At 41.4% G+C, this 23,070-nt stretch overlaps 2 protein-coding genes across 33 annotated transcripts in view; one reads left to right on the top strand and one right to left on the bottom strand.

The window, feature by feature from the left end:
- The window catches only part of NFYA (nuclear transcription factor Y subunit alpha), a 31,295-nt gene extending 14,461 nt beyond the window's left edge, over positions 1-16,834 (bottom strand). For 2 of the 30 annotated variants that reach the window (XM_026507489.4, XM_048219626.2), the window contains exons 1-4: positions 15,711-15,861; positions 8,917-9,065; positions 7,229-7,315; positions 4,279-4,425 (exon numbers count right to left, since the gene is read on the bottom strand). In XM_026507489.4, the coding sequence (XP_026363274.1) occupies positions 4,279-4,425; positions 7,229-7,315; positions 8,917-8,991 (309 nt within the window). In that variant the 5' untranslated portion in view covers positions 8,992-9,065; positions 15,711-15,861. Of the gene's footprint in view, positions 1-4,278; positions 4,426-7,228; positions 8,018-8,114; positions 8,203-8,916; positions 9,066-10,574; positions 10,824-15,143; positions 15,566-15,710; positions 15,903-16,404 lie in introns of those variants that run through there. The other 28 variants (XM_048219621.2, XM_048219631.2, XM_048219617.2 and 25 more) reach the window with 23 other exon arrangements.
- On the top strand, positions 16,007-21,816 carry OARD1 (O-acyl-ADP-ribose deacylase 1). Of its 3 annotated transcripts, none has more exons than XM_026507500.4 (6): positions 16,007-16,467; positions 17,118-17,197; positions 17,529-17,673; positions 18,602-18,660; positions 19,705-19,817; positions 21,145-21,816. In XM_026507500.4, the coding sequence occupies exons 2-6, from the start codon at positions 17,159-17,161 to the stop codon at positions 21,245-21,247; spliced, it is 459 nt and encodes a 152-aa protein (XP_026363285.1). In that variant the 5' UTR covers positions 16,007-16,467; positions 17,118-17,158; the 3' UTR covers positions 21,248-21,816. The 3 variants fall into 3 exon arrangements, with proteins under 3 accessions (XP_026363285.1, XP_026363283.1, XP_026363284.1); XM_026507498.4 differs by having other exon boundaries at positions 16,007-16,483; XM_026507499.4 differs by having other exon boundaries at positions 16,007-16,568.
- Positions 21,817-23,070: the final 1,254 nt, after the last annotated feature.

Below are 23,070 nucleotides of genomic sequence, written 5' to 3'. Positions count from 1 at the left end.
TTTTTCAGGTTTTCTATCACTTTATTGGTATTTCCATTTTGTTCTACATTGCTTCCCTGACTTTTTCAACTTCCTCTTGTAGTTCTCTGAGCATCTTTAGGACAGTTGTTCTTAAAATGCTAGTCTTACACTAAATCTATTTTTTTAAAGGATGGTTTCTAGATTGATTAATTTTTGACTCTGAATGGGCCATACTTTCCTGTTTCTTTGTATGCCTTATGACTTTTGTTAGAAACTGCATATTAAGTCAAATAATGTAGTAGCTGTGGAAATCAGATTCTTTCCCTTCCCTGGGATTTGCTGTTATTGTTTTGATTGTTGTAGGCAGTCTCTGTACCAAAAAATCAGCCTAAGGCATAAACTGAAGGCCTTTTCAGGTCTTTCCTGAACTGTGCCTGTCCCCAAGTATGTGTAGTCCTTTTCTAATTTTCCCAAATATTCAGCTTCTTTTTGAGTGTCTTAGAGTCTAAAGTTAGGCTCTCAAAAGGGGAAAAAGAGAAAAACGAAGGGGGCAGGGAAGGGCACTGGCTTTTAAAAAATTCCCTAGGGGTCAGTCACTTCAGCTGGAGGGAGAGGGACTTAACAACAGTGGGGAAAGGTTTGATGATACAGGCTGCCTCCTCCTTCATCTGCACCTCTGATCAGAAGCAGCAATCAGTGATCCCTGATTTTAGAGGATGGGGTCTATTTTGCTCACTCTGGCTCCTATAAGCTGCCCAGAGGTTGCTTTAAGACCTGTGTACAGCTACCTGCTAAGCTGCTGGGTAGCTGCTATTGTGCTAAGAGCTCAAACTTACTGAAATTATCTTCACTCTAAGTCTATGCCTCCCCCTAGAAGTAAAAAGCTTTCAAAAGACTCGAGAATTCCAAAATAGTTTATATCAGACAAAGTCTGCCAGTGCGATTATTGTATAGGTGGGGAGACAAATTCCTGGAATGTCCTGCTCCACCATCTTCCCAGAATCCTTTACCTAGGTCTTTTTAACTACTTTCTCCAAATATTTAGCTCATAGTTGGCACTTAGAAAGTAGTGGCAAATACATAAATAAGTAAACATTTAATTAGTTATCTGAATCTATTTCCTGAGTTTCAAACAGCAAGGGATACCTGCTATTAGTCATTTGGAATACCTTTTCCATCTATTCATATTCTCTGCCCATTTCTCTCCTGGATTGTTATTTTCATATCGATACATAAACGTTCTTTATGTAGTTTGGATACAAACCAAATTATGTGTGTTAAAATTATCTTCTGCGTATCTGCACCTTTTCTTTTATTTATACTTTGACGTATATACATTTTTATTTTGAAGTAGTCAAATCAATTTGGTTTTTATGTCTCTAAAAAATCCACTCTACTCCATGACATAAAGAAAATTCTCGTAAATAAAATCTAAAAGTTTCCAAGTATGCTTTTTTACATTTAGACTGTAAATCTACCAAGTATATAGTATGAGACAGATACCATGTTTTCTTTTTCTATGTCACTCTTAAACCATTTTTTTTTTTTTTAAGATTTTATTTATTTATTTGACAGAGAGAGACAGCCAGCGAGAGAGGGAACACAAGCAGGGGGAGTGGGAGAGGAAGAAGCAGACTGCCAGGAGAGCAGGGAGCCTGATGTGGGGCTCAATCCCAGGACACTGGGATCACGCCCAGAGCCAAAGGCAGACGCTTAACGACTGAGCCACCCAGGCGCCCCAAAACCACTTCTTCACTGGTATTTTATACTATGTTTATTATACATCAACTTCCAATATTCTTGCATTTATTTCTTCACTCTCTACTTTGGTTCCACTGTCCTTATTAAGCCAGGGATCTTAATCTAAAATTATAGACAAATTTAGCATGTATCTGAACATCTGTACCTTTTCTAAGAGGATATAAATTTCAGTGGAATTCTAAAAGAGCATGCAATCCAAAAAAGATTAAGGAGTACTCTTCTAAAAGAAGTGGTTATTCAAAAAACACTAATGAGAAGCAACCTCTAATAAAAAGGGATTGAAACCTTAAGCATTTTAAAGGAGGCTATGGAATCGTACCTAGACCTTTATACATGTTAACAGAAAAGAATTTCTCCAGGATGGTTTGATTACTTACAGTCCTACTTGAAGGGAAGGAAATGAAATAAATAACCCTTTCAAAGTCTTTTACAGGCCAAAAAATCCCCATAAAATCACAGAATTTAGAGCTGGAATGAGCCCTAAACATCACCTGATATAAACTGCATTTCTGGATGAGAACACTGACAATCAAATGACTTGGCTAGGATCAGAAATCTTGTTTAATGGCAGACCTGGGAATGAAAGGTCACTGCATTCACAGTACACTGTTCCTAGTGTTATTATCACACCACTTATACTCCACAGTGGAGAGGAAGGCGTGGCAAGGGGGGCTGGAGAGGAGGCAATGAGAAGGACAGAAATGAAACAGCAGTACGACACTGCGGCAAGCACACACACAAAATATATTTAGAGCCTCATACATTTATGCATGGATCAATGTGGAAACTATTTTTAATCTTAACTACAACTCTATCTTGGCAAAAATATGCCAACGGCCTTAAAAATGATCTTACGCTTTGCCAAGCAATCCCTCCACTCCAAAGAATTACTCTTAAGAATTCAACTGGAAAATAAAGCAATCACATTCAAACACACTTATAGTAATTTTACCTATAGAAGCAAAAGAACAAAAGTAATAAAGCAAAACAAAAAATCCCAGAATACACTTTGAAAAAAAAGTACATAAAATTACAAGGGCTTATATAAAAATTAATTTAGATTTATCAAGTAGTATGATCATGCCTGGTTTTTTCAACTTCTATTAAATTCCTCCAGAACAACTAAATCATTGTGATCATTTCACTTGTTAAAACAAAATACAGATATACCAAAAAGTTAATAGTTCTCACTTGCCCCCCCCCCGCCTCCATGCACATAAACATACATATCCATGAGTGTTTGGCTATTCATTACAGAAACCACTAGTATATATTTCTCTGCAAATTATTTTTCACTAAAAATACTTCAATATTGATTACGCCCCTAGTGAACAGTTCACCCTTTTTAACAGGGAAAAAATGCTCCATATATGAGCATAGAGTATGATGTACTCAACCGTTTTTTTATCCTTATTGATGGAATGGACATTCAGGTTACATTTTCTTTTCTAGTACAATGTTGCAATAAATGTCTTTGTACATTTCTCCCTGTACACAGGTGCTTTTCTTCTTACACAATACATTCTCAGAAGTGGGGCAGAAAGAGTTTATGTTTATGTATTTAGTAGTGAGATGCCCTCAGAATTTGAAATTACCAACAATGTTTCCTTTTCTCTACACCCATTCTAGCACCGGATATAAACTCTTTAATTTCTACCTACTCGATAAAGATCCCTCCAGTTTTTAAAAATCTGATGCCACCGAGCCGCATGTCTTGTTTTACCTTTGTTTTCTGTTTCTGAATCCATTTTTCCTGTGGATTTACCTAAGTACTTTATTGGTCTGTTTACAGAATCAGCCTCTATTTACCCTTTCTGCATTTTTGTTAGTTTTCTACTTCATTAATTTTAACCTACTTTTTTGCTCATTTTGTTCTTTCTTTCTCTAACTTCATAAGGGAAATACCATTCATTTTTCAGTTCTTTTAAAATAAAAGTATTGGGGTGCCTGCATAGCTCAGTCAGTTAGGTGTCTGCCATTGGCTCAGGATGAGCCCCATGTCAGGCTCCCTGCTGAGCGGGGAGTCTGCTTCTCCCTCTTCCTACTGCTCCCCCTTTAAATAAAATATTTAAAAAAGTATTTAAGGGTTACACATTTTGCACTAAGTACAGCCTTAGGTGTGTGTGATGGATTTGGACTGAAATATTTTTTCTTCATCACTTGCTAGATAATTCAAATTATAAATCACTTGGGAAGAAATGAAAGGATAACATTCCTGACCAAGAACAGTTAATTTCCAAAGCACTCTGTAAATTCCCTCAGTTGCCAGAAGTTCCAACAAAGATCAAACCAATGAATCCCTTCTATTAAACCAGGCTCTCATCTTTTTGTATTCTTTATATAAGGATTCAAGATCATACCTAACATCTTAGTCTTTACCAGAGATGTCCAATTTCTGTACAGTTCTGCTTTCTATCACTGATAGTACAAAAGTGGAAAATCGACTAATTTTGTGAATGTAGGGTGGTAAATGCCAAATCAATAATAAGACAGTTCCTAACAAGCTCTTCTTAAAAACCTCTGATATTCTGTCTAGAGATTTTTTGCATCGCTCACCTGCTGCAAACCCTGAGTCCCAGACACAGGTACTTGCATGATGGTTTGACCTTGTCCACCAGGGACAGCTTGGACCATGATGGGTTGGCCAGTTGATGTGATTAATTGGCCTCCACTGACCTGTACCATTAATGGCTGCCCCTGGACCTAGAAGGAAATAAAATAAGAACAATGAAATAACATAAGACACAAAATGGTTTTTACCAAAAGATAATCACTGGAACTATTCTGCTGCCTTGGTATAGGGGGAAAAGGTAGAAGAGACACTAAGAAAATGAGTCTCAAGTCCCTATCTTCAAGTTATCTTCTTAAAAAGCACTCTAGCTTTGACTAAACGCCAAGCTGAATACTTTAAGGTCAGATATAATGAAGTATATCCAGGGTCTTTAGGAAGTCTCAACAGATATAAGGCATTTGTCATCAAATACAGGCTAAATCCATGAGAAGCACTTAATCAAAACATCCAAACTATGTGCCTTTTGAGACTAATATTCAGGAATAGTTTCTAGTGAAGGCTGGGGAGGAGGCAGTGAGAGGGGGGGCTAATGGTGGGGATGGTGGTTGAGTGCCAATTCTAAATAACCTGGAAGGAATAAATCAAACTACCCAGCAATGACTCCAGGAGGCTGGGCAGCAAGCAGCTCTGGAAGCTTATACAGAAGACCCTTTCTCCCCACAGTCTCTCAAGCATAAAGGAAATACACAACTTTGACCCTATACCTCACTCTGGGAATTCTAGTCCTGTGGTTCTTTCAAGAGCCCACTAGGAAAGGCCTAGAAATATCTTCTGGTCAGTTTTCAAGCTCTGTGGTGAATTCCTCACACTGGACCCTGCAATATCTGCATAGTTGTTTTAGTTTTAACAGAAACAGTGATAAATATGGGAATTATACACTCAAGTGTACCAAAAAAACTCCCAACTTTCAAGTTCCTTTGAGTAAATGGACTACTTTAGAAGACAGGGCATTATACGTGCTCTATGACATCTTGAATCGCAACATCAAAATACCTAGCTAATTGAATGCACTCTGGAAGCCAAAAAACCAGCCACATTAGAAATGAAATGAAATATTCAAAAGAATAGCTGCAAGTCCAAAATTTTCATTTTCAGATTCTGTCCTTGTTTTGAGGGATTATTTGTATCAGAACACAAGAATATTCACATGACTAAAATATTGATTTTTAATGCCCTTGAAAAGTGTGTTCAAATAACAGTAATTGGTTAAAAGATCAATCTTCCCTAGATGAACAGATTAGATATTAAGGCCCCCTCCTCCTCCTCACCACCACCACCACCACCAAATGCATCTGAATCTTCAGGAATATTTAAATCCTAAGTTTTATAAACTGTTCATTGAGAAATTCCACTTTACTTTTTAAAGGATTTTATAATCTGATTCTCTCATGCTTTCTCCTTTCCTTATCAAATTAAATTCCCTTTGCTACACCAATGTTTGCATATACTCCATCAGAAAGGATTGTTCTGAATATTTATTAAATGAGTAACTGAAAGAAATATTTAAAATTCTCCAAAATAATGAGACCCCTAGAGGAAAGGTCTTCATCATTTCCATAAAGTGTTCCCATTTCTTTTAAATAAAATCTACATAAGTAAGAAACACAAATTTTAAGGCCCAACTGTTCGTAATTTGCTGGCTACCCATCATCTTGAACTTCTCACTGACACACTAAATGTGTACATGATAAACCATTTGAAACTCCAAGGAGCCCACTGCGTTTACAACATATGATTACAAAGACACATGCACCAGACAAGAAGCCATACAGTTAAGAGCATGTTACATTCCCATTCCACAAGTGGTTAATGACAATACTGTTTTATGTATAAGATGAAGCAAGCATGAAAAACATGAACAAGCTGTTGAACTCTGAGATTTGAACATATTTAGGAGTACCTACAAGCTCAGCTTTTTTCAGCCTAATTTATGTTCAGAACTGACAGCATATCATCATCAGACACTACACATGTCAAGTGTGGGGGTGGGGCTGAAGGATTAAAGTGCATGATTACCATGAGGGGCAGGTAACTGCTGGATGCTTAGCAGCACTGAAGTGAGATGCCAGGTCTACATTCTAGGTCCTACTTTGAATCATTTCCATTCAATGGAGGAAAAAAGGCAGTGCACACAAATTTTGCCAATTTCTCAGAAATAGAGCCATTTTAATCAAAATAACTTGCAGATACAGAAAAGACTTAGGTTCTACTCTTATTTTTACATAGGAATTTGCCAAAATATAACCCCAACTTAGGATTTTTAGCTTGGCCAAGCATAATGTTAGGGAACTGCTCCGGTTAAGTAAGAATTCTTAGAGTGGCTCTGATACCTAAGACTTGTAGAAAGCATATTCCACCTCTGTCCACGAAGAGGTATAGAGTAATCTTTGCAAATCTAGTAATAAAAATGGCCATGGTTTCCTCAGGAAAGGTAGTGAAAAGGCAGCAGTTAAGAGATTAACAAGATTCACTGATTAGATAAATCTTGCCAAGTACAAGGATTATTTTGCAGCTGAGTTGTCCTTTTAATAAAAATAAAGCATAATCTAACCCTAGTTATTTTTATTCCACTATTATAAATACAAATCCACGGAATTTTACTGTGCATTCTTAGTATAGAGCTTGAGCTCTAAATAGATTCTAACGCCACCTGTAAGAATTTCTTACTGTCACCTATGCCATTTCCTTCCTGGGTATTCCCAAAGAAACACAATAGCCAAATTCAATTTTAGAAAATTGATACTGGGGTGACTACATGACTAGGCATGAAACGTGAGGAGACTGGAATCTTATAAGCCTCAAACACAAGTTAACAGCATCAAAAACATGCAATTGACTTTGCCATTTCTCCTTGAGATCCTACCACAAACAGCACCAGACATGAGGACAGGAGAAATTCATGCAGTGCTTACAGAGAATCAGAGAGGGCACCACTACCTGGAGGGTCTGGACTTGCTGGCCTGAGGCGGATGCCACCTGGGCCTCAGTCTGCAACTGGACAGCAGTGACACCACCCTGCTGCTGAGAACAGGAACAGGAAGAGCTTGAAATGTGTCAGGAAGGAAATGTAGAGGTCAAGACATGAGATCACCTTACCTCTTATGGGAGAGGGAGGGAGTCTTCTTTCAACAGTCCCACCCAACAGAGGACTTTCACACTGTACAGACTCCCTACACTGAAGCTGTTTTGCTGTAGATAGCAGGATTAAAGATACTAGCCCTTTGTCCCCAGAGTGAAACTCAAAACACATTTCCATGACTCAAAAACAATAGTTGTCATCATTAACACAAATTTTTTTAATGTAATACTTCCCTCCAGAAATAAGCATTTGATCCTTTTGCTTAGAGTTATCTTAATGCTTTTTATTTCCTCAAATGAGTTCGCAACAAAGTTATCAGGTTTTTACAGCTTTGAAGCCACAACGAAGAATTTCTGGGACTTAAATGTAATCACCAGATAGGAAGAATGAAGCAGTCATTGTGAACCAAAATCATCTTCATGCTGGTCACTGCTCTCCTGGCCCAAAACTAAGATTACTTCTACTCAATTGGATTACCTTAGAAGCGATGCTTTCAGTGATTTAACCTAATTTTTATGTGCTCTAACGGTAAGTTCTGACAGAACAAGACTTCATCCATCAGGGCCGTGGTGTGAATAGAGGGCCCTTTGTGGAATCCCCTTTCTTCAGCAGGCAGTTGAAGGAAGCTGCCAGAGACACAGCAGCTGTGGGGAAGGAAGAGCCAGTGAAGGAGTTTAAATAATTAATTTATTTTAATCAAGAGTTGCTCCTTCCTTTGATCATTAGAGAGGAACAACTTACCGTCAAAATGGCCTTTGCACTCCCTATCATCTACTTTTCTGCACTCTTGAAGCTCCCTTTCGCAAACAAAACATTCCCCAATCTTGGCCTAAGGTCAAATCGATTGAAAGGTCAAGGTCAAATCGACTGAAAAGACAAATAAATTTCTTCTACGGAGAAACACAAGTAAACTGTTACTAAAATAAAAAGCTAGGTATAGAGCATTAGAAAATGTAATCTCTGTATAAATCTAAGAAAGCAATCTAGCTTATTAAGGAATAAACCCACAGAGGATTTCTTTCTAGTATGTGCTTATTCATAAGAGTGGCTAAGTATTAACCTCATGCCGAACTACAGCTTTTCAGAATAAGCACCATAACAGATCAAATCAAAGAACAGTGGATTTCTTGGATGACTATTTTGGTTTATCCACAGTGGCCACAGCCTTAGAAGATCACAAAGCTAGCTTAATCGAGAAGAGAAAACAACAGAACTGAATCCAGAAAAAAACGACAACTCCAAATTTCCATCTGAGAATGGACTAGGTTTTGACTTTTAGCAAAATAAAACGGGCAGTTCAGAATCAAACCAGGTTCCCGAGAAGAGAAAATTCTCTTGGTCACATGGTCATGGACTGAATACAGAGCTCTGAACACATGGAACAGGAGAGAAACTGAAACAGATCCAATCTTCAACAAGCACTCTGGCACAAGTCGTCAGACCTATTATTCATAAGATCTGGGACCGCTAAATAATCCCCCACTTGAGTGGTGCCATTATGGGCTCCATTGCTGTGCTGTTTAAAGCAGTTTTACTTCCATACCTGCTGCTGAATCTGTCCAGCCTGCACAACAATCTGCTCTGTCGAACTATTGCTGTTTGCTGTGTACTGTTCCATGATCCCTCCAATTTAGAGTCCTGTCCGCAGTTGAGTTTCACGCAGGAGATCCTAGAAGACTGCAAAATGCACGCCTATTAGAAAGGATGGGAAAGAAACTGAGTAAGATGGTTAATAAAAGCCTCGCCAGACGATTAACGTTGATAACTTATTGCTGTGCTTTATTTGCAAGTAAACAGGCTAAGGGAACAGGAAACATTCATTTCTGACGTCATCTGTAACTAGGATTACAAGGCACGTGCATGCCAAAAATACCGTAATGCCATTTCACGTGTCTTGAAAGTGCTTTTAGTCATTTCTTACTGGCAGCCTTACCTTTCAACACTACCAGGGCAACACTTCCCACTTAGAAATACTCATGAAATTACGATATCATGTTGTTACAAGGCCTATTTAACACTAGTTTTAGGGTCTGCACGTGTATTTTAGAAGATAAGCAGTTTCTTTATTTTATAGCACATACTTGCTGCCTGCCAATACAATACCAAACGTATTACTCTAATTTGCTACACATGGTCTGCAGTATAAAACTTCACGGTTTATTATTTAGTAAGGAAATTACCCAGACTTGAAGTCAACCATTTTGCTTATCAAAATCTCCATTAAGTAGTATTAAGAAAGCTGGAGTGAAGGTTTAGGAATTTGCATTTTAATCCAAGGCAAGGAATAAGAAGTCATTAATGGCAAAAATGATGTTTATAGATTAAATAGAAGAAAAATTTTATATGACATATTAAGGCTATGATTTTCTCTAAAAAGAACTTAAGTTTCCCCCACTCTTGCATGTGAATGCCTACCTAGTATGCCTAATTATATCCTACCCCTTATTATATAATTTTAACTTGCTTTATGGCAATTTCCAAACCCATGCAAGAGTAGTGATGGGGTGGCCTACATGGCTCAGTTGGTTAAGTATCAGACTCTTGGTTTTGGCTCAGGTCGTGATCTTAGGGTCGTGAAATCAAGTCCCCCCCTTTGGGCTCTGTGTACAGTATGAAATCTGCTGAAGATTCTCTCTCTCCCTCGCCTTCTGCCCCTACCCCTGTTAGTACACGCTCGCTCTCTCTCTCTCTCCCTAAATAAATCTTAAAAAGATTCTCTCCCTCTGCCCCTCCCCTTGCTCATGTGTGTGCATGCAGGCTCTCAATCTCTAAAAAATAAAATCTTAAAAAAAAGAGAGTAGTGACAACATTATTAAGGAACCCCCCCAGTCATCTCCAATTCTTATTCCATGGTCAATCCTGTTTCACACATCTCATCCAGTTTCTACCCACCCCTGAAGTATTTTGAAGTAAATCCCAGACACCGTACTATTCCAAAATTCTGTGAATACTCTAGCATCTATCTCTAAAAAGGAAGGACTCTCGTTTTGTCTTTACCATCGTATCACAATATTGGCTCTGCATTATCATTTCAAACAGAAAATGAGTAAGTCCCTAAATATTATCAAATATCCAAGCCTTAGTCAAATAAACCCTTCTCGCTTAAAGACTCTCTTAAAATAAGGACACAATGAGATAAATTGGAAATGGTATTTGAGAACCTTAGATAAACTTGATTCAAAAATTTAAAATGAGGGGCACCTGAGTGGCTCAGTTGTTAAGCATCTGCCTTTGGCTCAGGGTGTGATCCCAGGGTCCTGAAATCGAGCCCCACATCGGGCTCCTCTGCTGGGAGCCTGCTTCTTCCTCTCCCACTCCCCCTTGCGTGTGTTTCCTCTCTCACTGGCTTTCTCTCTCTCTGTCAAATAAATAAATAAAATTTAAAAAAAAAATTTAAATGATAACTACCAAAGGGTAATTCACCTTGAAGTATGAGGAGGGTACAAGTACATATAAGCAAAATGTAGACAAATCTTTGTGCTCAATTTTTCTCTAGGTCTTCATAAATTCTAAAATTTGAATGATAAAGTTATGTGAGCTAAAATGAACTGCACGTTATGTCAGCAAAGAAATGCACCACTCTCCATAAATCCACATGTGGTAGATCAGATTAATCACTTGTAAACTGTCTCAATATGGTGTGAAAGAAATAAAAATATATTCTAGTGCATGTGCTAGTATTTAGGAAGAAGTATATTTAGCCCTAAAATTCACTCTGAAATGCATCAAAAAATAAGATGGATTGATGGATAAATGGATAGAGATGCCTGGTAAGTCAAGTATGGTACAGTGTTAACAGGAGACAGTAGGTGATGGGTATGCTGGTGTTTTTTGTAAAATTTTCAACTTCACTGTATGTTTGAAAATTTTTATACTAAAATATGTGTGTAGCCTATTACTCATAACCGAAATGGTATGCACAGTAAGAGTGTAAGAGCCATAAATAAGTGACAGGATGACTGTGTCATCACTCCATGCCGTTCTGTGGCCATATGGTTCTCTAACTCACTACCCTTGCTCTGATGGAATGCTCACCAAGCAACTATCTAACTATAATTTGCATTTATATACCGATATGCCAACAGAAAGCAAATATGATCAGCAACACAAATGAACTTGTTATTTCTCATTGCATACTGACAAACTGACTTTTTGATTTTTACACCATTTCTCTTCGGAACTGGTCGACTAAGTGGGCTCCTGAGAGACTCTGAGAACAGTACAGAAAATCGGGTTTTCAGCAAGACTAAGTGGCTCTGCCAGGGAAGTAAATGGTCTTCCCTAAACTATCCTGTCTCTAACTAAAGTACAATGTATTTATGTTTATAAACTACTAAAATTATAGAACTAAGGATCATCATAACAAGAGAGCATAAGTGATTCCATTTATATGAAACCCTCAAAAAGCCATAGAAATCTAGAGACAGAAAGCAGGTCAGTGGTTCCCTGGGACTGGAAAGGCAGGGCAGTATAGGGGTGGGAAGTTGATTAGGATAGAGCATCTGGAACTTTCTGGGTGTGATGAGTATGTTTTATGTATTTTTATCGTGCTGGTGGTCACATAGGTATATGAACTTGTCTGAGTTCATCAAAATGAACAGTTGAAATGATTATCCTTTGTGTCTTAACTGTATCTCAATAAAGTTGATTTAAAAAACTGGGATCATGAAGGAATATCCTCTTTCAACACCCCCCCATTCCCCTTCCTGTGTGAGATTTTTTTCCCATGATCATTAATTTCCAGAAACTTATTTTATGAAGTACACAAGAATGAGTAATAAACAGAATGTCATGCAGATTTTCCTCTTAACTAGTTTATGCTAGTAATAAAAATGCTTCAATTTAAAAACATTTCAATTTACTGTACTTTGAAGGGTAAAAAAGGAAGTAGTTCTCAATCTAACAGCATCTCTCTCTCCCACTAATGAGGGATTTAGGTTGCAGCATGATACTGAGACTGCTAATGGTGAATATGCACCCAAGTGGCTTCATTGAAGCCACGTGCTCCCACCACCTTGAGCTTCAGTTAGCAAACTGCAATACAATGTGACATTGTCTTTCTTCCAGTGCTTTTCTGTCCAAGATCTGAACAAAATTAAGTCACCAGATTTACGCAGTCTAGCTCTCAATCCTAACACAGTTTTTGGAAGTCTCTTCCTCAAAGAGCGAGTGTGTGTATATTCTGGCTAGCATGAAAATCCTCTTCCTCCCCACTTCAAGGTGCAGAACCCTAAACATAGCTAACTACTAGGAACCCATTCTATGTGTTCCTACACACATTTGAAAGCTAAAACTTCCAAAAACGCAACCATAAGCATGTGAAAAGCCCTTCAAAATGACTATATTTAACAATCACTACCAGGTAAAGACTGTAACAGTGCCTTCAAATTTTTTTGACCACAAACCACTGCACACAAAACATAGAAAAAATGTAACTGAAACAAAATTTTCATGAATGCTTATCCTTATGTAACATAAGATACACATTGTTATGTACTATTGTGTTATAAAAAATTAGCAGCATTACCCACTAAATTGATTTCACAACTCAACAAATGGGTCCTGATCTGTGTTTGGTAAAAGATGAGAGAACAAAGGACTGTCCAGCTTCCCTACTGAGAGACTTCCAGATTGGAGTTCTTAATTTGCTCCTTGTCTCCACTAATGAGGTATCATTTGCCAGACACCATCCTAAAGGTTTTAGAAATAAAAAAAAAAACTCTGACGAAGATCCTAACTTCAAAGAGTCTTCAAGTTTGGTAAAGAAGTAAAAACCTATACTGGAACCCTAAGAGAGAAACAAGGTAAAACAGTAATAGGGAGAACAGACCTTTCTTCTACCTGGGGATAGGTAAGTCAAGGAAGGCTTTAGGAAAATGCGGCACCTGACTTGGTCCAAAGTGTGAGAAGGATTTATACATGGGATGATGTGGGAGGAGGTGGAGTACTCTAAATGAAGAGACAGCGTAAAAACAAGGACAGAGAAATTTCTTGACATTCCCATGTCAAGAGAAAGCTAGAGGCCAGAACACTATCTCTTAAAATTCCAGAAAAAGAAGTTTTTCTGCAGACAGGTGGAGGCTCTAGAGACGTTTAGCCTAACAGCAACCAGACTATATTTTGTAACTGCCTTTTAGAAAAAAGTCTAGTGAAAGTGCCTGGTGGTTTTAAAGAGGCTAGATATATCCATTCTTACATACCAAGGTTAAACCAATATTCAGAAAACAAATACAAATGTTCTAAAAAATACCTTAGACATGCTATCCCATCTATTAATATGGATAATGTAATAATTAAATGAATTTAACAACATGATTTAAACAGTGAGAAACATTCGAAAAAATGAAAACAAAAAAACTGTCTCCGAAGTTTTAGTAGTGGAGAGAGCACTGGACCAGGAAGAGTTTTCTGAAACCTATCAGTTTTATGACCTTTAATGTGACCATAAAAATGGGCACCATATAGTTAAGACCTACTGTACTTGCCAGGACTGTAGCAGATGCTTCACATGAATAAAAACTTTTAAAGTCCTAAGAGAAAAATCTTCCTTTCTTTCCTCAAAGTCAGCCGCTGCTATAGAGCAGAAGCCCATAATTCAGAAACTTGTTTTTCGGACCCTGGAAAAAAGTACACTCCTGGATTTCTTCCATGCGAACCTCCAAAAAGTAACTATTTCCGAAAATTCCTTATCAAGATATACAAATGCTTTTACCACCTGGGGATTCCAGCCTAAATTCTCACCAGTACTGCCCAGTGTCTTAACCCACTCTTCCCCTCAAACACAGCACAGTTTGGTGCCTGTGCACATACTCTTCTCTGTGAGGAATGCTCTTCCATTCTTTCTGGTCCGAAGAAATCCTATTGTCTTTAAAGGCCAATGAGAAGTGTGGCAACACCGAGTCTTCCACGGAGGATGTTAGCAGCTCACCCATCGGTACTTCACAGAACTGAACTTGGCCTCCTTATAGCACTAACCTTTAAGTATTAATTAGTTTTTCACTTGTTAATCTCCACCGGGCAGGTAAGGTTCTTACTGACCTCTACCTACTTTCTCCCCAGCATATAAACTGATGCTTCGTACGTACTAACTGCTAGAGACATGGCTGTCAATGAAGATTTCGTCTCACCCTATCGAAACCCCACAACACTGTTAAGTTTCTATAAATATGTGAGTAGAAAACGTTAACATGGAATTAGAAAGTATGCTAAAAAAAATAAACAAACCAAGAGATGGCTGTGGACTGAACTGAGTCAAACCTGACACATGCAAAGTGACACAGAAAAGTGAAAGAAAAAAAAAAAAGAATTCTGCATTCCCAAAGAAGGGAGAGTTCTCAAGATGAGCAATGGAGAAAACTAATAATATGAAAAACAAGTTGTGCAGCCTCCGCGAAAAGGAATGCGCAGGGCTGGCAATCTTCTAAGAGTGAGGTTCCAAGCACCGAATGGACTGGCCGGCTGCACAGCCAGGACAAGAAAGGGAGACCGCTTGGTTGGACTCCAAGCCGGAGGTGTGCGGTTCTGCCCGGGCGAGCTGGGCGGGGAGAAGAGGAAATGACGAGCCAAAAGGGGGTGGTAACGGCGCTGGGCCGGAGACCCGGGCCGAGCGTGCTGAGAGGAGGGGCGCGGCGGGGCAGGGGAGTGGGCGCACTAACGGACCCCCTCCCCCGACCCGGGAGACGGCGGGGGCGGGCCCGCAAAGCGCCGAGGCGAGGGCGGGCCGCCTCCCTCTCCCCGCCGCGCTCGGGGCCCTGTGGCCGCGGCGCATACCTTCCCCAGGCCTCACTCGCGACCCAGGGGGGCTGCAGACAGGCAGACCCGGCTCTCGGAGGACTGGGGATCGCGGGCTCGGCGGGAGATTTCCCGTCCCGAGGGCTGGAGCACAGAGAATGCAAGGGCGGGCTTCAGTTTGAGGCCGGAAAAATCTGGAGAAGACCGCCAAAGCCTCGGGCGTGCGTGGACCTGACTGTAGGGGCATTCGTGGCAGGCAGGCCACCAACCCCCAGCCTGGGGCCTGACAAACTGGGCCTAAGGATCGGGAGAACGGGGACGCATCCCCAACTGGCACAGGCACCCTGCAAGAGTCTGGACCCCGAGGTGCTCGCTCCCGAGGGCGCCATCCCCGCGCGGGGCGGCCCCCTGCAGGCCCCGGCCGGGAATGGCCCGGGGCACGCATAGGCCCCGGGCCGGGGCCGCCGGCCGTCCCGCTCGGCTAGGCTCAGCTAGACTCCCGGGGCTCGACGGGCGCCTGGGCCTCTCCTGAGTGGTCAGCGAGACCCGCCAATCGGGGCGCTGGGGCCGGCTCTGGGCCGCTGGATATTGGCTCCTCACACTCACCGTGCCTCGCTCCCCCGGTTCGCTGCCCGCGCTGATTGGCTCCAGTACCGGACCCCGAAACCCAATCAGAGGCTCCAGCCGCCGCTGCCGCCGCCACTACCGCTGCCTCGCAAAATGGCGAACCCGAACAAAGGGGAATCGGGCCTCCCTCCAACCGCCTCCGCGCAGGCGCCCCTGAGACCACGCCCCCTAACCCCAGCTTCGGGCTCGCCCCACCCCCAGTTGAAGGAGCATCGCGCAGGCGTGTCCTGAGGCCACGCCCACTTCTCTGATTTGACACCATCTCCGGCTGAGGGAATACGCAGGCGCCTTCTAGACGCGCCAGATCCTTGAACTCAAACACCGCCCTAACCATAGTACTACGCAGGCGCTAACTATCTCCTTTGCCAACTGCCCACCCCCTTTTCTGCGGTCGCTGGAGACACACCCCTGGGGCTAATGCGCAAGCGCCGTTCTTCCCCACTCGCGGTGGGCTGTCTCGTTACGCATGCCCGGACGGCGGCGGGACAGTTCCACGGATTTTACCACCGGAAGTTCGGCGGCCATTACCAAAGAGTGGGAGTTCGGCTGGCTAGCTAGAGGGGCTTGTTTCCGCCCCGCTCCCGGGTGGTGGGCGGCCATTTTAGGTGCGTGCAATTAAGGGCTGTGGCGGGATTGGCTCCGCGTCTAGGTTCGTCCGCTGCTTCCCACCTACCAGGGCCGGATCCGGAGCCCTTCCCCGCGGGGCGGGACCTCGCAACGGCCGACTCCTTTCCAGGTGAAGGGTAACCCCGGTACGTTGAAGCTTTCAGCGAGCCTTCCCGCTTCTTCCCACGGGACCCCAGGACAGGCCGTACGCCTTTGCTGACCCGCCCTAGGGTAGGAGACAGAATGGGAGTCCTCTCTAGACTCGTTCCCCTGTCCCCCCAAGAGCAGCTGGGGGTGAGCCTTCCTTGAGAGGCCGCCTTCCCTCTCCCCCGCTTGCGGCTCGGCAGTACACTCCCCTGGTCCGGACACTCCGGTTGCGGCTCAGGGGGACTGTGGCCAAGTCCCTCCCTTTTTCTTGTGGGCCAAACCCACTGGGGAAATACTTTTGGCCAGGCCGAGAGGAGGAGGCTGTCCTCAATCCGCCTTGCTCGGGCGCGGAGAAAGGAGGAGGCGCGTCGTAGGGACCGCCTTTTCTTCCCCTGGCCGAGCGGGGCGCTCCAGGAAGGCGCGAAATGCGAGCGGGGGCCGGCCGCCTCTGGACCTAGCCAGTCTTCCTCATTCTAGCCCCGGAAGAGTTTGTATTAATTTATAGAGGCTGAACGAGCTCACGTTCAGCGATAAATGGTGGGGGAAGAAATAGCTAAGTGGGTGGTTAGGGCAGTTTGAATATAATATATTCAGGCCGCCTAAGCATTTTTACTTCCTTTTCCCTTTTTATAGCTGAAGAAACACTTAAGTTCTGGAAATAGCGACTCAGTATCATGGCCGGCAGCCCTAATGAAGATTCAGAAGGAAGCAGAGTGCGTAACAACTATTAACTTATTGGTGAACTGAAATTCAGAATAATTGAGGTCAAAAGCATAAACACTTTTTAATTAAAGCAATAATTGAATTGTCTTTTTTTCCCCCTCTCCAGCTGATTTACTTCAGAAAGGCTGATAGAGTCCTAGGCAGAAACCATCCATCACTTTCCTTCTACACATACTTTAATTTGTGGTTCCTTAAGTTCTGCAAATCGGGTTTTAAATCAAGGAGGGGCAGTTGTGGGGACTCAGTAAAGGGAAATGAAAGAAACAGCTTAGTGTCTTTCTGTATCAAATAAAACCTTTTCTTTCCCTTTTCACATTTTAGATCACTTATGTGAAAGGAGACCTTTTTGCATGCCCCAAAACAGACTCTTTAGCCCACTGTATCAGTGAGGATTGTCGAATGGGTGCTGGGATAGCTGTCCTCTTCAAGAAGAAATTTGGAGGGGTGCAGGAACTGTTAAATCAACGTGAGTTTTGAAAAACAGCTGAATTAGTCTGCCTTGTCTAGAGCATCTTGACCTCCTGTTATATTTTAATGATTAGACAAGGATATACATGCAGGGAGTGGGGTTCCTAACCACTGAGTACTTGTAACTTCAGATGAAGGTTTTTCTCTACAAAAGCAGCCTCTAGTTTGGGTCTTTATCACACCAAATTTGAATTCTTGTAAAGGTTTCTAATCTCTTCCTCTGTCCTAAAACTTTCTTGATATTACTTCACTTTTCTGAAACCTTTAATAACCAAAGTGCTTAGCTTCGATTCCCCAGGTATTAACTCAGCATTCAAGATCCTCTGTTTACCCGTATTGTACTTACTCTTCAAAGAGGAGTTTAGAAACCTCTTCCCTACAGACCCTACCCATCACTTTCTACCAGAGATACGTGTTAGATCCAACTATAGAGCTTCTGAAACCGTTGCTCAGATTGCAGTCTGGGCTTATTGGGTCAGTCTCCCCTGGTGATTCCTTTAAAACAATTTCTTACTGTTTTTTATTGTAGTTCTTTGTAAACATGACACCATCTCTTCATTGAAGACTAGTAATCAGGAACTTTTATACATCTATGTTCTCCACAATGCTTAGCACGATAACTCTTTGTATGTAAAAAAAAAAAAGAAATCAAAGTTTTTTAAGTGAATATGGGTGTATTTTGAAAATATGGTCAGGACAAAAGATGGGGTAAGAGGAAAACAACAAAAAATGAATACGAAAGCTGGAAGTTAAGGAAGGCTGATAAGGAGCAAAGTGTTACAGTGTTTCTTCAGAATTGAAAATTATTTTTAGCTCTGAAGTGAACTCAGATCTGTAAACATTTTTTTTTCAAATCAAAGAATGCAAATCGGTGCTTTGATTTTGTTTTGTTTTTACCTTTCTACTATTAAATAACTTTTTCTTAGAAAAGAAATCTGGAGAAGTGGCTGTTCTGAAGAGAGATGGGCGATATATATATTACTTGGTAAGATGGGGGTAAATTCTCATGTCAATTCTCACTAGGTCAAAGGACTGGTGAACACATGGGCTGTACTGTGTAAGTCATGATTCTAGACAACCAAATATGACAAAAAGCTTCTGATCTCATCTCAGATCAAGTGGTGGTGGCTCTATGGAGCACTGGGTTAGAAAGGAACATGAGGCTGCATCTCAGCTCCACAGTGAAGAGTACTGTGACAGCCACCAAAAGCCTCTGTTCTAAGACTTGGAAAAGCTAGGGATGTCCCACATACTTTAATTCTTTCCTAATTACAGTGAGATAGAAACAGTAGTATCTCAAAAGACACAGTGCCCAAAGGAGTTTTTTTTCTCATTCTTCCCTATTGAATGCAGTGCCTAGTATTACTTAGCTCCTTTCCTGCCTTTTGCCTCAATGGGGATTTTTTCACTGTCCAGACGGTCTTCAGGCCCCAGAAGCAGTGCAGCTTCTTGGTGGTGGTGCTGGGTCACTTAGAGCAACCAACCCACTACACACCTGATTTGGATAGCACACTGAGTGGGGACATGTCCTAAGGCCTTTGGATGCTCTCCTTAAGGCCGATGTGGCTTCCAGTCTTGTTTGGAACGCTACCAGTTTCTCTTTGTTCTTTATAGAGAAACAAAAAGCAAAGAAGCGTGTTTTCTAAATAGAGGTAACAGGAAGTTTTCAGGTGGTATGGGTTCTTCCTTGTTGCAGATACATTTCTTATCTCTAGGAAGTGGCACAAAGACTTTGACCTACCTTGCTGAAAAACAATAGACAATAGGCACTGCCTGCTAGCTAATCTGGGCTTCTTGAGAAAAGGAAAGGTTATCACATGGCAGTCTCTGGGTTTCTCAGGCCCTTTTTAGTAGATTTTCCTGGGGGCCTCCCATAACTGGAAAAGACAGTATGACATATGTCATCTTGCTCTGAACTCTTCTATAGAAATATACTTATTTTAATTATCAGGATGTTGGGAGAATGCGATGGCTCTTTTTTGGCTGTCTTTTGGACTAATGGAAGTTTGAATTTATTCCTTGTACTCAGATTACAAAGAAAAGGGCTTCACATAAGCCAACTTATGAAAACTTACAGAAGAGTTTAGAGGCCATGAAGTCCCACTGTCTGAAGAATGGAGTCACCGACCTCTCCATGCCCAGGCAAGGAAACCCAGGGCCCTGAATGAAGACTTGTAATTGAGTGGGGGATTTGCTGTTTGACTTGAAAGCTTAACGCAAAGTACAGGTTTAAAAGTGAACAAATTTAAAAACTTCTAAAAAATCACCAGTGAACCAGTGATCAGACTTTAGGCCACATTATACCCATTTCTTAGCCTGGGTTGAATGAATTGGGATAATTAAAACACATCTGGTTCAGCCTTCTTCGTAGGGAGGACCTGTTGATCAGTCGCCTTTGTGGAATTCTGGGCATCTTCTGCCTGATGCTGAGGCTCTGTTTGTGAAGCAATAAAAGCCTAAGAACCAAGACTGGGCAATTGTGATTTTCTTCTGGGCCACTTCACGTGTCCCAAGCTTGTTAATCTGGTGCAAAGAAAGCTGTAAATTATCGCTGCTTTTTAAACCGCATGCTTATGGTCAGTATGGGTAGTAGCCAGAGGTTATGTCCCTTATGTAATGTCTTAGACCCTCACCATTGGAGCTTAAGGGAATGGCGTGGGGGTTCAATATCATCCTTACTTTCTTTTTAGGAAATAGGTTTGGGGTCATTTCTCTTCCTGTCAGTCTGATTTTGAGTCAGTGCTGACCATGCATGGCAGGTTTGTTCCAAGACCCAAGTTACTTATGAATGTGACTACAAAATCCCTCATTTACCCTGGGCTTTAATGTTAGTCATGTCTTCTGTATCAGAAACTGTTGTGTGTTTCCATCACAATTTTTTTAGGGACTTAATTATCAGACTATTTGAAATTAGCAATTTTAAGCCTTTTCCCCCTAGGGATATTGAAGATCAATAAAGTAACATTTTAGAAGAAAGGTGTCAGGAGAGTTTTGTGGGCTGACTCAGGTTTCTCACCACAGTATTGATAAGACCTGAACTGCAATCAGCTTGGCATTTCTATTTTGATTTCCTTTTTGCAGAGATCCTGTCCTTGTCCCTCTTTTTATCTTCCTTAGCATTTCATTATCATAAGTGTGTTTTTAAAATCTCAGCTAGTTTTTATCAGTAGATATAGAAGGATAGTGAGTCTCCCATGTCACCACAGTCACCCATTTTCTCAAGGTAGCCCCAAACAACTGAGAAGTGCCATCTTAGCGAAAGAAAAGTGACAGCTATTGGACGTTGGGAGCATCTAGGAGCAGCCTTAGGTAACTCACAACAGGATTTCACTTCCAAACTCCCACAGTAGGTGTGAGGCCAGATCATCTGTCTTTATGCTTTGAGTGGGTGCAGCCTAAAGGATGAGGAAAGAAATGATTTTCCTAGGTACCTTCCTCACAACCTGTGGAGCTGTTTTGTCTTTTTCAGGATTGGATGTGGTCTTGATCGTCTGCAATGGGAAAATGTATCTGCAATGATTGAAGAGGTGTTTGAAGCCACAGACATCAGAATTACTGTGTACACACTGTGAACAGATGTGCACTGTGGATGTATCCACGTTCTTCTCTGTCATCCTTACTGGACTGTAGCACTGGACAAACTGACCTGAAAACGATCTGAAGAAAGTTTCGTATGAAGCAGTCTGTGTCACAAGCCAGACTTGGGTTGCTATATTCTCACGATGGGACTGGGACTCTGGAGGAGGGATTGCCTGGGAAATGTTGCTGTGATTTTTTTTCCCCCTTCAGGAAGGTAAGGAGTAGAATGCCTCATATTAGGCAAGGAAACCAGATGTTGGGCCTTGGACTTTTTTTTTTTTGCTCCAGGATACTACCTGACTTGTTCGGCTTGCCACTAGGTGGCAGCATTGATTCTGCCTCTCTGCTGTTTAAGAGAAATTTCAGGAAGGACGAACATTTCAGTTAGTTTTGCATCTTTTGTCATTTGTGAGCTTGCTTGGTATTATCCTTATGTCATATTCATTCTAGGAGAGAATTATGGGTTTTGTGTAAATTGCAAAAATGAGTCTTACGTTGTTAACAAGAAATTTGTGGTGACAGAAAAGGAAAAATAAATATCTTTTTCTTGGGGTCTAATGAAGTTCTGTGCACACGTCTGTTGTTCTGGACCTGGGTGATTGAGGATTCGTCTGTAACAAATTGGGAAGAATCAGGCAAAAAGTCCAGTGGGAAGAGCAGCAGGGTGAGAAGAAATAAGAACAGACAACTGTGGGTCAGCATTACTGGAGAGGCAGGTGTTTAGAATCTCCTTATAGTGAACTCTTCCTCTCTTCTGTCCACCACATAACTTCTGCGATTGAATGGGTCTGAATGCAGTCATGGAACAAATGAAATAATGTCTGTGAGATGTCTGCTAAATTGCTTAGGACAGAGTAATGACTCAACAAATCAGTGGTTTTCAACAAAATCCTTAATGAATCTTTTAAGAAGAAGGCCCACTTCCTTCAAAAATTCTAGTGTGGCAGTTTGGGGTGGGGTGGGGTGGGGGAAATGGCTAGGTTTCTTTGTGTCATTAAGCTGCAGAAGATTGTGATCATGCAGCCAGCTGGGATGGAAAACAGTACGTATTAGTCCCTTTTTCTTCTTAAGCTAAAAGAGCAGCATTTTATCCTCTCGTGTTCACAGTGCGAGAATAGGTTCCTGGATTCAGTATCAAAGGTATTGGGAAAACTAGTGGAATTCTCTTTTACCATTACTATGTTAGTAAGAGTCGAAACAGGGTTGCCTGGCTGGCTCAGTTGGGAGAGCATGCGACTCTTAAGGTTGGGATCGTGAGTTCAAGCCCCACATTAGGCGTGGAGCCTACTTTAAAAAAAAAAAAAGTTAAACTAGCCAGACCTGTTGATTTTCTCGCTAGAGTGAATTCTGGGTCTGTTGTAGGAATTGCTGCTTTCCCAAGTGTAAAAAGAACTGGGTTTCAGAAGGGTCTTGTTGAAACACTAGGAAAACACTGGTTAAATATAATCTTTGAACTTTAGACTTGTGTTCTTATCATGCTGTAGCGTGATAGGCAGCAGTTTCAAAAAGTATTTCACTTCTTTTGTATCTCTGGAACAGACAAGTTCATGTTGTGGGGGTAAGAGTAGTGCAGGGCCAAGTTCATTGTTGAACTTAGATTGAGGCTTTTGAAGCTTTGCTTCTGTCCACATACAGTAAAACTGAAGGGGAAAAGAAGGAATACACAATACAGAAAATGAGAGTGAGATGATAAGAGGAAACTTAGAATCAAAGTATTTTGCTTAACTACGCAAATACATCTTTGCCCTTGGCTCAAAACATTGATTTTGTAGGCTTCTACCATTTAAAGGGATTAGGGTTAATTTTTTTCATGGAG

This window comes from Ursus arctos, unplaced genomic scaffold (assembly GCF_023065955.2).
Source record: "Ursus arctos isolate Adak ecotype North America unplaced genomic scaffold, UrsArc2.0 scaffold_29, whole genome shotgun sequence".
NCBI classification, from domain to species: domain Eukaryota; kingdom Metazoa; phylum Chordata; class Mammalia; order Carnivora; family Ursidae; genus Ursus; species Ursus arctos.
This window is presented reverse-complemented; position numbering and strand designations above follow the sequence as displayed.

Bases quoted from the DNA above. Each gene is read 5' to 3' on its own strand.
- OARD1 (XM_026507500.4), top strand. From the start codon at position 17,159: ATGGCCGGCAGCCCTAATGAAGATTCAGAAGGAAGCAGA. The intron at 17,674-18,601 runs GTGAGTTTTGAA...ACTTTTTCTTAG, and splicing joins GCAGGAACTGTTAAATCAAC to AAAAGAAATCTGGAGAAGTG. The intron at 18,661-19,704 runs GTAAGATGGGGG...CCTTGTACTCAG, and splicing joins GGCGATATATATATTACTTG to ATTACAAAGAAAAGGGCTTC.